We start from the raw sequence: 16,106 nt of genomic DNA, 5'->3' as shown, positions 1-16,106 counted from the left end.
TAATGGCAGGCAGAGACAGTGAGACAAACTGAGGAGAAGAGAGAGGGTGCGTGCACAGCGATGTACAGGGCCGTACACTGCATTTACGCGTAGCACTACTCAACAGGTGGCTGATGTCAGCAAGAGGGAAAGTGAGTCACACGTTACTGCACACTAATAGCAGTAAATGCATGATTCACATGAAAGGCTTTGTCTTTTTCTGTCTGATGTGTTCTGGAAGCCCCCTGTCCTATGAGACCCTTGTAGATCACACCAGAGGACTCAGAAGCAAACATGAAACAAGTCTCTACTGAAAGGCTTTTAGGGGAACCTTTGCGTGAACATGTTGCCTTTGAGGCCTTGTTAGACGTGACTCTGTGCCACAGCGGAGCAGCAACACAAATGACGAAACATCAGAAGAGTTGCCAGAAAAGTGAGATGATTTCACAATAATGTTTGAGTTATACTTAGTGTTTCCCTCCAACATGCTTTTTCTCGTGATGAGGATTACACCTTTCACTGGAGTTCAGTGCTTCACTTCAGCATGAGAGATACGCAGTCCCTCTGAAAGTGACATGCTAAAAAATGGCTGATGGGGGGGAATCGACTAGTGATATGAATTGAATCCATCCATTCAACCTTCCTTCCATAATCAATAAGCACTTGTCCACCACTGGGTTTAGGTGGTCCAGAGCCTATACCAGCACAGGACATTGGACATGGTACACCATAGACAGGATGTCACGAATTGGTCTAATATGCAAAATAGTCTGAGATAAAATATATAACTTTTGAGACAAAAATTTCCTTTGTAAGAAACTAACTCATGTAGTGCATTAAAAGCTCACAAAAGCTGTTGAATGATAATGAAAAAATTAAGTTAAACTATCAACTGTTGTAGACGAGTAGCCATGCTAGAGGCCACAAGGTTAAGCTACGGGAGACTCACCCACTGCATACACATAGAGTCTATCATAGACACTAAATTGCATTTGACTCGCTTTCTGCAGAAAAAAGATATACAAAAACAACACACATCATAAATATTTTCCTGCTGAAGAGCCTCTTCCAGCATGCAACACAACACAACAGAACACAACTGTTTGGAGCCACACACAGACACTGCCTTAAACATACAAAGGTTCTTTTACGGTAGATGAGATCAGAAATGCTGCTGTACATTCTCTTATCACATTATGGTTGCAGTAAAAATAAAATATACTCTTCTGTATGGACACTACTATGCAGCAGAATCCCCTGAGACACAGAACCGGCACAGATAGTCCGAGCTGACCTCTCCCTCTATGAGAGCCCACCATTTCAGCCCATAACCTGGACCTCCTGCAACTGTCCAACTCCTGCTTTCACATTCTCCCACAGCCTGATATAAAGCTCTAGTGGTAAACACCTTGGCGGTTGAGGTCAAAGACTTCCTACGGGAAGATGATGAAAGAAGGTGGGAGGAAAAGTGCGGAGCTGCCATCTGCCAGCCAAATGGAAAGCCATTTGCCTGTCATTCACTTATAATGGAATATACAGCATATAGTTTCTAAAGAGCAACAAAATCCCTTTAGTCCTGGTCAAAGGTTGACTACAGTGCCTGTTTAATACACCTTTTCATGTTGACTTTGTCCGCCCCCTGTCGGCAAAGAAAGGAACTATTGTAGATGCATGCAGACAACATGTATATACACACAGGAGCAGGGTGTTCCATGCACACTCTTCCTGCGATCAGCCAGTTCCCCCAGTAACGCTACAAGGACACTGAGGATATGATGTTTGCTTTTCCACAGCCACCTCAGAGTGCCACATCTTTCATGAATTTGTGTCTCCGCTGTGGACAGGCCTCTAGAAGAGGACGCAGTGCAAACACATGTAGGCACACTGCGGCCAAGTTGCCAGGACAACTTGTGAAGTGTATAAAGGTCCAGAAGGATGCTGCTCAGACAGACCTCACCTGTGGCGTCGCAGGGTGAGACGCTCATTGGAGCACTCCTCGGCTCCACTGTTCTGAAGAAGCTGCAAAAACCCCGCCTGACCCATCTCCACGGCAACCGCAATATTCCCTCCATCCAAACTTGTAGTGAAGAGCCCTGCACTTATTATTACACAACAGGAATACAAACACACACCATATGTGGCCAGATTTCACACCAGTGTAATAAACTCCTGTATTACAATGATAAAAAGAAAAGGTATAGGAATATAGGCTTTTTTGATTACTGTCCAGTTATTACATACATGGTCATAGGCACATTTGAAAGAAAAAAAAATATATATATCTTTGTGGCACACCCAGACTGGGGGAAAGGGAACTGGTGAGGAGGAGTGATTTCACCCCACTCACCAGTAATAATCAGCCTTATTTTTCTCCATCCTCCCAAACAGTAGGGAAGACTGACTCAGGAGTTCCAGACAGTTGCTGGACCCAAAAACTTGAGGAATACAAGCCTGAAACCCTGAAGGCTCAACGCCCTGCACCAAGGGAACAAGACGGCACAAACACAAGAGAGCACTCCTCCCCTGTTCAGTTTTCCTTCACTGATGCGGCGAACGTGTAAATAAAAAGCCAAATCACCTACCAAACATGTCCTGCATGTTTGTGCCACACTTATGCGCAGATTAAATGTCCGTTGCTTTATAAAAAGTAAGAAAAGTCCACATGTGGTTCACTGTTGCAGTGGTGTAATATTCCAAGATTATGTGGATTTGTGTTAAAACATTGCACACTAAGCCAATGTGGGTTTTTTTGGTGAGGGGGAGGATGGAAGAGCAAAAGAATTCCAACTTTAAGGTCTCAAAAGGTTATGAACCCAAACGTAGCAAACACCAGGACTGCACTACCCTGTGAAGGTAACGTAAGGTACTACTTTAGCAGTAGTTTCCTCACTCCACTGGGCAGTGATTTGCACTAATTATGGGCCACAACAGAGGGACAGTTTTCAAAGGCAGCTCATTTTCTCAGCATCCCGGGGGTCAAATCAACACTACTGAAGTGCATCTCTGTCAGAGGCTTGCGTGATAGCTGAGCGAAAAGGGGAAACAACATGGGGGATGGTAGGGAGCGAGCGAGATGATACTGTGAATGGGAAGGTGGCACAGCATTATGAAGAATAAGACAGACAGCGATCCCCACTGCCAGCATCCCCTTGCATCTCAACTAGAGAGCACAGCAACTCTGACATCGTTAGTGTTTTAGTAGTTTTGCATGATCATAAACACACAATGCATGTGTACATGCATTTCCACATGAAGTCTTACAAATTCATTCTAAATATGCATTCCCACCTTTGCATTCTGATGCAGTGTAATGTTGTACCTGTTTTATAGTGCCTCGAAACTACAGTTGAACATGGTTACTGCTTTGGCTTTCTCCATTTGCTCCGAGTGCTCTCTTTAGTACCTTGCGGCTGCTTGCTGGATCCACCGGGGCTCAGTGTGGTAATCGCAGGCCGTGACGACCACAGCCTCCTCTATCTCCTGGGAAAACTCTCAACACAACACAGAATCTTGATGGGATTCTGAGCAAGGCTCTGGCTGCAGAGTGTGCAGAGGTCAACATGGGGACATTATGCACACCAGCTACAAAGCAAGTTACGTGAGGCGTGATATTCACAGAGTGTTGCATTGCATCTTTTCCTAGGTTTTTCACATAGGAAATGTCTTAGAGGGCTCTCGCTTTGAGCTTTGGCAGAAAGCACCCTGGACTCAAGCTACAACGTGGGAGATGAAGCATCAAGGCCATCATCAGTCCAGAAGGCAGCTGGATACCTGTGAGAATCTTCACTTTAATTTTCATTTCCTGGAAATTTAAAAGAGGGAATGTAATAAATATATTGAAGATCACCCAACACTGAACATCTTGGCAATAAACCAACTTAATTAAGACTGTCAAGCTACCAGTGAGAAAACCTGCAAAGCCCATCAATACAGAGCAGTTTTCATGCCAGGACAATGCTGAGTGGATCCACAGCAGCCCCAGGGAATAAAAGGGACTGCACTGGATGGCATCGCCCCTTCAGTGTGGGACCCATGTGAGCATGTTTTGCACAACACACTCCAAAGTCACATCCTGTTTGCCACTGTTTGTCTCTAGATAATCATAGCAAAAATAAACCTTTTGTATTTTAATGTGACTAGAGTGCAAACTGACTCTTCTGATTTCAACAGGTCCTTAAATTGATGAAAACAACTGACTATATAAAACTAAAATTCGCTTAAAAGCTGAACACTTCTGAGCACATGGAAGTTGGTGGCCAGCACAGGGAGGGTGTGCATTACCTAGTGCAGAAGCCCCTGCCTGTTCCCCAGCTCCACAAGTACTACCCTTGTGCTCACATTGGAACTATTTGAGAACAACAGCTTTAAGGAAGAACGGGAAGGTCAAGAATGAGAGAGAAACATCACCCATTGCCACTGGGGAAGCACTGGCCCTACATTTCATAGAATCTGGATGGAGGTCCCCGATTTGACTCCATGTTAGTAGACATAATTGATTCGGGCACAACTGTGCATTAGGAACAACTAAAACACCCAGAAGGGATGGCCAGACACTTATTTGTACCCCAAGAGGTTTATTTTTCTGTAATTTCGTTGATTTGGGAATTTTCCTCTCTTCAGTTGTCAATTGCCTTTCTTACGTTCTGATTGCTAGCAAAAAGATGTGTCATTTATCACTGTTCACTGCTCTGTATCATTGTTGAGATGAGTGTTTTAGAAAAATAAACTGAACTTTACCAGAATGCTTTGCATAATGGCCTCCAGGACCACCAGCACTTCTTTTTGCTCTGAGCCAGCACCATGATGTCTGTCATGCCTTCCTATAGCTCTGTGCAATGGGGATGGACAGCTCAGTAGAGCGGTGAGGTTCATAAATCCACAACCGAGAATCACTATCAGATACAAGACAGGACCATCAAAGTGAAGCCCCGGCCCAAAGACACAAGGAGGAGCCTGTGCAGCTCAGTGGAAACACACAGACTTCATTATCTTCTTCTCCTACTAAAAACTTATTAAAATTGTCAGTTCCCAGAAAAAACAAAACACGTAGCTCCTCTCACCACCATATTTCAAATGAGTCACAACACAACATTTTTATCTGTCATCTCGCAAGGCATCCCGCCCACTTGACATTGATTGTCTTTGCGAATCGCACAAGACAATCGCTCAGATTGAGTGGACGATGTGGCATGTAGCGAGACCAAGCGTGGTGGTACAGCCAACTCTTCCACGTTGTTATAGGAAGGACTGCCGCAAAAATGTCTCTTCCACCATCTGATTGTTACATCAAGACTGTCTTGCCATTCACCAGTTCCATTACTGACGGTTCCTTTATTACACATTAAGCATTGGGTGACCACTCTTTGATTCCATGTCCATTTTGTTCGTGTCCTTTTTTCCTGCCTAGTTACACTGCCACAAAATGACTGGCATTCACATTACTCCAGGGCCCAAGTGAAAACGAGTCTTGCTTCATCTCAGTCCATCGCGGGTACCATGACTACAGTCAAACACAGGCTACTACATAGAGATCCTGCAGCTTCCCAATTAACACCAGAATCCCATTCACAAGTCACACCTATCACTTACAAAGGAGGCAGATATGATCAGACTGCAGGAAATGTTGAGAAAACCACAACCGCATGAAAGAGCAGTTATTTCTCGACAATATCCAGAGTACAATAGTGACTGACAGCACTCTGCTCACAAAGCAGCATCAGGCTGTATTCACCTAGAACCATCCACTCTGAAAAAGATGAGAGCTTTGCCTCATAACAATGGCCAGGCAGATCTCCATTGTCAGCAACTGCTAATGTGTCACAAGGAATGAAATACAGTGATGAGTACATTAGGACTGCGATAAATCATGGACACATAGACAATCTGCCATTGCTTTCTACAGTTAATCACCAATACCATTAATGCGCACATTATCAACCCCACTTACAAAATAAAGATTTTGAGTCCTTCCTGCTCCAAAGCAAAATCACTACAATTAAACAGTTCTTTTAACAAGGCCTCTCCTCCATGTTTAAATTTTTAATTCTTGAACTTGGCACTTGCAAATGTCACAATGGTGCAGCAGATAGTGGTGTGGGGGCGGTGGGGGGGGGGGGCGCACCAGTTGCACCAAGATAAATTCCAGGAAACATGTGCTGAGTAGATAGAGTTGATTCTTGTCATGGTTTTGAGCTTGATTTTCTGTCCACTTCCTGGTCATCGGTCCACTCAGATCTGCCAACCATACGCAAACTGCACAGCACTGCACCTGCACTCCTCCCCACCCCCTCCCTTGCAACCACACACACACACACACACACACACACACACACACACACACACACACACACACACAGTACGAGGTTCACCAACATTCTCCAGCACTAATGTAAAATGACAATGAATGATAAAGATTCCTCAGTCAGCAACCAATACAGTGGCATCCTGAAAAATAAAACATGCACTGTGTTGAAATTATAATGTATCCTCTCATAGGTCCTGATGTCAAACTCTGCGATGTAATGTAATGCCACTGTAGTGCAGGCCCCAATGAGCGCTGGGAGAAAGAGGGCAGTGCGGGAGCAGTTTCTGAGGACCCCAGGCAGGCTAAGCCCCAGAAGCAGAGGTGGTACTCAGTTGGATGTACTCTCCCTGACTGAAGCTCATTATGACAGCAAAGAGTCACACAATGGCACACGTTACTTGTATGGGAAAGCGTACCAGACTCCAAAGTGGAATGGGAAGCCGTGCCCAACTCTGGCTTCCAAACTGTGACAGGTGGCTGAATCCTTTAGCCAGACATATGGCAGATTTCTGCTATCATTTTCTGCCTGGTCAGCCTTACAATGTTTAATTCATGATGGGCACTACATCTCAGGTGACTCTTTGCATGACACATATATTGCATATAAGTATTTCCCTGTTGCCAGGGTCCACACTTCACAACCATGTACAGTATGAATGCTAAAAAGCATTTCTTACTTTCATAATCATACAACGTGTTCAAAGTTGCCACAGGCTTTTTTCCATTTTTATGACAAACCGCTGAGACCCGACTGCTGTTGAACAAACAGAGATCTGAACTAGCTAGAAAGAACAGGTGTTAAACAACTTGGCAATGAAGACATTAGGCCAATGGTACAAAGATGGAGAGAGAGTGGAGAGAGCAATGACCAGTCACCTAACCGGCAGGCAGTGATTGGGGAGGGGAAGGTGGCACACAGCCACATTCAAGGCAAATTTGAATTCCATTATAATGTGAGTACCTAGTAGTTCAGTCTTTTTGGGGGAGGACTTCTAAATTTATGATCACACTATACTGTATACATTGCTGCTTGAAAGCATGTGAATCCATTGGGTCCCTTAGTTTTACCACAAAATTGTTATTTATTGAACATCAGTCTTTCTCATCTGACATATTACATTCATTCGCTTAACAGACGCTTTTCTCCAAAGCGACCAACAACGAACACTATGTAGTGTTACTAGCCCACACACCTTATTCACCAAGGTGACTTACACTGGGTCACTCATCCAGACTTCAGTGGAACACACTCTCTCTGTCACTCACACACTATGGGTGAACCTGAACAGCATGTCTTTGGACTGTGGGAGGAAACTGGAGCACCCGGAGGAAACCCACACAGACACGGGGAAAACATGTAAACTCCACACAGACTGAGCAGGGATCGAACCCACAACCTCTCGCACCACCCAGGTGCTGTGAGACAGCAGCGCTACTCGCTGTGCCACTGTGCCAAAGTGTGTAATGACCAATTCCATATGTAAGCATGGAAGTCCTGCAGGTGCACAAATAAGTGAAGCCCAAGTTGCTTCGGATAAACCAAGTAGGTAAGTAGAATCAGGTGTGTAAATCAAACATTCATTTGATAAGTTTAAGATTTACATTTCGTTTATTTTTTAATATTTCATAAAAAAATAATGACTATGCCTACAGGGTTCACATACTTTCAAGCAGCATTGTAATTTCTAGTCTTTCCTCACAGTTCTCACACACACACACACACACACACACACACACACACACACACACACACACACACACACACACACACACACACACAGAAGCCACTTGTCCCAAGCGGGGTCACGGTGAGCCAGAGCCTGAGCCAACAACACAGGGCGCAAGGCTAGAGTGGGAGGGGACACACCCAGGATGGGACGTCAGTCCATCGCAGGGCACCCCAAGCGGGACTCAAACCCTAGACCCACCAGAGAGCAGGACCCGGCCAAACCCGCTGCGCCACCGCACCCCCTTTCCCCACAGTTGTTAAATTAAAAAAAAAAAAAAAACAACCTTATTTTCCTGACTGAATACTCGTCTTGGCATAAAGATAAGCAATATTTCTATAGAAAAGTGGCAACAGAGCCACATTTTCTGCACTACTGAGAAAAATATTCCAAGAGGTTTAACCTAGGAGCCTATATATGAATGTGTCAAGACTAATACAAGCCAAATCAACGGCTTACATAGCTCCACTGGAATGGCTCATACCTTTAGTGTTGACCATCTTGTAGGTGACCTCAAGGGTCTCCAGGAGTTCGGTGCCAATGTTCTCCAGTGTGATGAAGAGTTGCTGAGTTTCCCCGTTGAAGAGTTGAACTGACACGCTATTGGACAGCTCCTCTCCCGAGGGGGGCATGAGGCTGTGAGCAGACCTGCGGACAGAGAGGACACCACTGAGATACAAACAAGCATGCGCTATGGCCATGTGTTTGCAGTGCACTTATAGTTACAGCAACCAGGCACATCCATAACCAGCAGACAAAACCAGTTAAACTGGACCGCAAGCTCTGAAACAGAGGCTCTGCATCCTTTCAATGACACTTGTGAGAAAATCTGTGCCAGTGAAACTTTTATGAACCAATTAAACTGCTAAAAATTGAATCAGAGACACAGCTGAGACAGACCACTTGTTAATTACGCTCATCCTAGATAAACCAGATGTCTTTAATGAATGACTGTGAGCCATGGCACCGAGACTTGTCAGCAGTCACATGACAGGTAGAACATCTGACACAGCAGTCACTGTCCTCCAGCAGCACTACAAGTCTAATATAGAACATCTCCACACATGAGGAGACACACGAAGAGCTACTCCATGGTGAACGCTGAACACATCACCAGCTTTGCCAATTCCACTACTTTTTTTTTTTTTAAACTACATATCAGATTAGATGGCAGTGACAAGTTACAAGGGGAAATAACCCATGCAGAAACTTCAGTGCAGCTCTTTTGCAAGAACATTGTGAGCTGGAGTGAAGCAGAGCCACGGCTTAAGCAGAGGATGAGCATGACTCATCACCCTAGTATGTGCACCATACAGATTCTTCAGGCCAAGGAAGACCAGCTACCTGTTTCAAGGGATGAACTGGAGTTGTATATGAGGCCTCTCGTCTGAACACAGCAGGTGGTGTGGTGGTTAGAGCTATAGCCTTGTGCTTTTAGCACCCAAGTCTGTTGTATTCTTGATCACATTACTTATCCTTAATTGGTCCAATAAAAACTACCCAGGTGTATACATGCTTAAATAATTTTAAGCAGCTCAAGACTAAGTCCATTTGATGAGAAATATCAGCCAAACAGATGCAAGATGAGGACAATATTGAAAGAACCGGTAGGGAGGTGCACCGCAAGCTAAAATGATTGTTGTGGTGTGTGGCTTTTTCCTTTAACTGCAATGGACATACTGCATGTCTCTGCATTGCTTGTGTCCCCATTGTCAGTGTGCACTTAAATTTAACAAAAGAATTGTTTAGAACTGTTTTCCTACACCTGTATAATGTCCCATGTGGCCTTGACAACCCCACAAACTAAAAGGGGAAGGGGAGAAGAAACACACACACACATACATATATATATAAATGTGAGGAAGTACCTTTACCTTTCTCTTCAAGTAATCAAAGGTAATTTAAATTGTGCTGGCAACCCTGACAGCCCTTAATATGACTGTACGGAACGATGTAGTTGAAATCATGTTTTCAGAGGCTGTCGCAGGTTAGCGTGATTTGATGGCAATCTCAAACAGTGCCTCGTGCCAGCTTCACAGATTTGGCTGAAACTGGTTTTTGTGTGATAATTAAAGAGGCCCTTTATGCATGAGGATGTGAAACGAGCAATTTCCTGAAGCAACACAATACAGCACTTCACAACTGATCTAGCAAGAAAGCAAGAGGGGTATCAGGATGGACCAGAGAAATTAGGATTAGTTGCAGTTTATGGATTAACCTTGGTGAACATGCTGGGATGAGACACACAGGGCTACAGGCATGGACTTAAGAGCAGAAGTACTCCATAGCAGGAGACTCAAAATGGATGGATGAGGGAAAGAACCAATAATCAGTTTGTTTTGAAAACTGAAAGTGCAAATAAACCTTAAGAGAAGTGGTGCTGCCAGCCTCGTATTTACTATCCATGACAACACTGCCAATGCTACAGCCCAAGTGGTAGCAACACGTTCTTTTTATGGTTTTCGCAAACAACTCCCACGGTAACATAAAAATGAGTGCTTCCATGATCAGCAAGGCAATCAAAGATTTCCTTCTGAGGTCTGATACACAGAGACTGCTCTAAGGCTGCTCTTTGTGGTGCTCCACTAATAAAGTACCGCCATAGCCATGCTTTGAGGCCAAATTATAAATGAAAACAATAAAGTTTCCGTAATTGAGGGGCCTTGACAGTTGCTCCATTAGCAAGAAGTGCTGCTGGGCGATGAAGTTAGGGGATGCTCCCACGTGGTCCACGCATCCTGCCAAACCTCCCACAGCCAAAACAAAAGGAGGGAGATGCACAGAGGAATCACTAAATCTGCTTCTTACATCGGTCCGTAAGGCTCTGTGTTTGGCTCAGCGGGGCGGGATTCTACACTTGTTGTATTAAAAGTGTCCAATGAGAGCCAAACTACCCTTTGAAATGACCCCAAAATGCAGCTTATGATTCCCTTTCATTTCACAATTTAAGTAACCCTCCACACTCACCTTCCTACGAGGAGAAGGAAAAGTAAGACTTAATGCAACGTTAAAAACTTCTTTTTATGCGGCATATTCTTGTTATGACAGGATAACACCAGGCAGGAAACGAAACAAAAAAAAAAAAAAAAAACCCACACACACGCAAACAACAGAAAAATGGTCTTCGAGTCATGGTAGATGTAATAAATGTTTTGGATGCAAGGCTCAGTTGATTCAGTGTCATGCTAGTACATCTGCTCAAACACATGCGTCTTAACCCAGATTCACAGCCCAAGTCCCTCTCTAGCTGTCTTTCTTCATGTGAGCAATGACTAATTCAATTGCTGTTATGGCCTAAGATCAACGTTAAAATGAGGCATTAATAAACCCCACTGCGAGTACTGTATAATATAACAACAACAACAGATGCTTCGTAATTTGTGAGGTGTAGTACACATTTTCATTAAATCGTAAAACCGTTGTCCAAAAATACTTCACACAGTGGCTAAGTGCCCATTAATCATGACAATATGGCAGCTGCTTAAAATTCGCATGTCTTGTTATCCTCATTTGAGCCCCTTCCATGGTCAATAAAGCCTTTCTGTATTAATTGCAAAATTACTATGCGTCACAGCACACAGATTACGCTGCAAGGATTTCTCCATTTCGCGAGCAAACAAGTGTCAGCGAGAGGACGATACACATGGGTGATAAATCCAGAATCAGAACTGTAAGAAGTAAACTGGAAAGTCCATGGCACTTGGTGGTTTTCTCAACAAGGTATGATGGACACAAACACTGGGAAACGCTACTACAGAAACACTAACCGAGGCAAGGAGGTGCTGAGCTGGAGGCGAGGAAGGGCTGGCACCACCTCCACGGCACAGCCGCTGGTCTTGAGCCCCGGTAGATTGTCCAGCAGGCAATCACTGGTCACTCCGAACACAGAGGTGTGGTAGCCTGGAGCACAGAGATGGGATAGTTGGTGAGCTCATACAAAAACCTTCTCTCGTCATTCTGGAGAGCTTCAGTGCCACAGACTTCACTGAGGAATTCAGAAACAAAAAACACGGCAAAGCCACAAGGATGACCAACTGTGTTCGTGGACTACAGCACAAGAACAGGTCATTCACAAGAAAGAACAGCTAACAAGACTCATGTCAACATTCATAAGGCCCTGAGAGAAAGTTAAACACTGGTACTGATTTACAAAGACCAGGCCCCGAGTGCAAACTACAATTAAGATGAGAAAACAGAAGACAATTCTGTTTCCCTGTGTCCACTTCACAAGCATTCACACTTGGGAACCGATTTAAAACAAAGCCCTTCAACAACGAATGGTATAAAAACATACATTACTTCTGCACATGTAATTAATTAGCACTTCTGGTTTTCCCCCCTTTTTTTTTTAAATTAATTATTACAGCACTTGGCGCTGCAATTTCCCCAGACATGTTTCAATTTCAGCAGGCAAGAATAAATTAACTAAATTATTAATCATAACAAGTAATTAAAAGTTATGAATTAATGTACTATGTTTGTCTAGCAGAGGAGCACTAAAATATCTCTCTCATAGCATTTAAGAGAATTGTTTTGGTGACAAAGACTCCAAGACACTTCTGCAGCATGCAGGTTCGGGCAGTAACCAGGCAAGGAACAACGGTGGGCGGATTTGCAGGCATGTTTATTTCTTTTCTCTATAATTAGCAATTATGCTCCTCGGCTTGAATGTTAAAATTGCTAGAAAGCACCGAGAAGTAACAAAAAGGACAAAAAGCAAATACCAGCTCAAGTTAAGCACAACTGAACTTCTCAAACTCAAACTACCGCTTACATTCACATTTATTCATTTAGCTGACACTTCTCTCCAAAGCGCCTTACAGTGTTAGGATACTAACAGTTATTTACCCATTCATACAGCTGAGTAGTATCACTGGAGCAATTTAGGGTAAGTACCTTGCCCAAGGGTACTACAGCCAGAGATCAAAGCTGCAACCTTTGGATCCACAGCAGCAGCTCAAACCACTACGCTACCAGCTGGCCCAGTTGACTGGCAATGTGGAATAGGGTATTTCTCAATCTCTCCATCATTCTAGTTATCTGCACCTGGTACTCCTTTCTCTAAGAAGCCATTGTCAGGTGTGGCTGTCCATCTGCGCCGGGGGAGGTCGGAGCGGTCAGGCTCCCGCCTATTGTCACTTATTTCTACTATTTCCACTTGCATCAGAACATAGAACTTTTAAAAATAGTCCGCAATTCTTGAAATATGAGCGGAATTGTTCATGTGTGGACGCTACCCTCTTAGCTTGACCCCATTAAGCAAAAATAGGTCCATGTCTACAATCATAACATAATCACTGGGCCACGGAGTGCAGGGAAAGCTGCTTTCTTGCACTCATTTAACACAGCCGGCGGAGCCAACACCCTCAGTCGCCGGCCACTCCCCTCGTGACGGAGATGTTCACAGTGGTCTGTAAAAAGGCCACTTTTCAGGGGGTCTTTCTTAGCTCATGCTGAGGAGCAGAGAGCTGGGGACTCATCCCGTTCGTTCTTTCGTTTACGTGAAAGCCCGACCGCTGGCAGGCCTCGTAATTCACACATCGTTCACTAACGTTTCTTCCAGCAAAAGTGGAAACGCCTCCCTGCCCTCTTTCAAATAGCCGTAATGCCATTAGCAGCAATTACAGCTGTGCACGGTGTGATTACCACACGACTATACCGATTACTAAAATTAATGGGATTTTCAGCAAGCTCTAATGAATGCAACATGACGCGTAGAATAATTCCGTTTCAGTAACGGACATCTGCGGACTCATAAAAAGGCAATGATCTGATCAGCTTTCTCGACATTAAAAAGGTCAGAGGACAGAAGGAATGGACCATACATGCGATGGGGAGCCAAGCCGGATCCACTCAGCTGTTCGCATACAGTTTATCACAGCCGCTGCAGAGAAAACCCAAGTCTTAAACCATGCATGGCGCTTTGGAGAAAAGCAAATCAAACGACATAAATATAAATGTGAGCCTATGGTATTCGTACAAGTATAATAAATTAAACTAGGCAATGCCACAGAAGTGCCTATCAAATGCACAGGGGGCTTCTCACACTTTTAGAGGGCAGTAAAATAGGGTTCCAAAGAACCCAGCAAGAAGAGCTAGCAGAGGACAGCAGGGCACGAGAGTGGTACTGTGTCATATATTTGTGTCTGGTACACAGCACTGACTCCATCCCTCAGTCATGGAGAAGAGACCACAGTCAAAACCTGCAGGCTTCTGATATGGTACAGCCACAGGGCGACCAATGTGAGACCAAAACTGAACATTTACAATACGCACAAAGAGCACATTAAATGTTTACGAGAAGGTCAATCACCAGAAAGGGTACGCGTGTTTTCGTGTAGGATTCATTCCTCTACATCAACTTGTTCTCATATAAGCCTTCATAATCATATGGTACTTCAGGCAGCAGATGACACAGGGCAGAGGTTGAGGTTCCAGGAAATGCCCAGAAGTTGTACACTTGTGCAAGTGACTTACCCTGCTTTGTCTCTTCCAATCTCCAGCTGCGTACATGATTCAAACTGTAGGCTATGCAACCCATTTTATGCATTCCCCAAGCAATTACAATGTGCAAGTCAGTCTGGGTAAGCATGTGAGCTGAACAGTCAAGAACGTAAGCAGTGCACTTATACACGTTTTCCAGCTAGGGGAATTAAGCAGACACTGATGGAACGATGTGAAGTGTCTGGAGAGGCGGGGCTGCGGTTGCTGGGCTTACCATTGACCGTGATGCTCCCTGCTGTGCGCGGGACCCCTACCAGCGTGACTGGATACAAGCCAGATTCCGCAGGCAGGGAAAGGGCTGCCGGCAGGGATTCAAACTCCACCCCTGACGTCAGAAGGCCCTGGAACATAGCCATTGTCAAACAATTAAAGGATCCGCAAGCAGAGGTCTTAAAATAAACCCATCACTGACACATCTGAAGTGCCATGTTCATAAACAGCTATATAGGAACATATATAAGAATAACTCATCTGTGATTCATTCAGGTTATTTCCTTTTTGGGCAAAAGAAACTGTGTCAAGGACAAAACACCATTTTCCCCACTATAAATACTTCCATGTCAGCATATACAACATGTTTAACCACATACAGAAAGTATGACAATAAATACATGGTTTTGTGTCAGCATTAGACATACTCAGGTACAATTTGAGGAAGGCACTATAGCACAGCAAGTAGCACTGGTGCCACACAGGTCCAAGGCTGTGTGATTGGACATTTGTTCAAATATGGCTTGGTCTGCATGTAATTTGTATATTCTCCTCATGTTTACCTGGGTTTCCTCCCACAGTCTAAAGACATGTGTATCAGTTGATCTGGTGTGTGAATGTATGAGTGCACGTGTGTGTAGCTACCCTGTGATGGACCGATGTCCCATCTGTCTAAGCTCGCAAGCCTAGCAACCTGTGCTTCTGGAACAGGTTCTAGACCACTGCGACCTCGCAATAGGACAAGTAGTAAGAAACAGTGAGGAAGAGATTGAATATAACAACACTTTTTCAGTTAATCCAAAACTGATATTGACGCAACTGTCACTTCATTAGCCTACATGCTTCATTATCTACGCGTGTAACAAAATGTTTAGAGTTCTTTGAAACTACTCCTAATTAATCTGGAATATAAGTGGATGGGGGTGATGCTATGTAAACGGAGGAGGTGGCAGCTCGGACTGCAAGGCAAACTTATACTCCTGGATTTTCATGAAATCTTAAGACTGGAAACATTTTTAAATTTGTGATGGAAAAAAGGCATGTAAAAATTCTGAGCATTACAGACATGGACATAAATCCCTATTACCAGATGTTGGGTGGATGGATAGATGGATGATATTCTATAATTGTGCTTTCCCAGTGTATACGAGAGACTTCAGCAGCATCACCTGACAGCATATCCTCCAATTCCCATAATACGCTCTAGATTTAATCACTCTCAGCATGCCCCTCTTGCACATAGGGATCTCCTGTTTCCATTGCTGCCTAAAAATAATCAATGTTCACACAGGCACACTGAAAAAGGAAACGCAAGAACTGGCCCAGGGATGTGTGTGCTTTCACACTGCTACGCACCCTCCGCAGGCCTCAGCGTGATTCAC

The 16,106-nt window shown here is 44.2% G+C and overlaps 1 protein-coding gene across 2 annotated transcripts in view; it reads right to left on the bottom strand.

The window, feature by feature from the left end:
• The window catches only part of trappc9 (trafficking protein particle complex subunit 9), a 197,336-nt gene that overhangs the window by 131,588 nt on the left and 49,642 nt on the right, over positions 1-16,106 (bottom strand). For both annotated transcript variants that reach the window (XM_018731819.2, XM_018731820.2), the window contains 3 exons: positions 14,729-14,855; positions 11,778-11,910; positions 8,495-8,658 (listed from right to left, as the gene is read on the bottom strand). In XM_018731819.2, coding sequence (XP_018587335.1) covers positions 8,495-8,658; positions 11,778-11,910; positions 14,729-14,855 — 424 coding nt within the window. The remainder of the gene's footprint in view (positions 1-8,494; positions 8,659-11,777; positions 11,911-14,728; positions 14,856-16,106) is intronic.

Source organism: Scleropages formosus, chromosome 23 (genome assembly GCF_900964775.1).
Source record: "Scleropages formosus chromosome 23, fSclFor1.1, whole genome shotgun sequence".
NCBI classification, from domain to species: domain Eukaryota; kingdom Metazoa; phylum Chordata; class Actinopteri; order Osteoglossiformes; family Osteoglossidae; genus Scleropages; species Scleropages formosus.
This window is presented reverse-complemented; position numbering and strand designations above follow the sequence as displayed.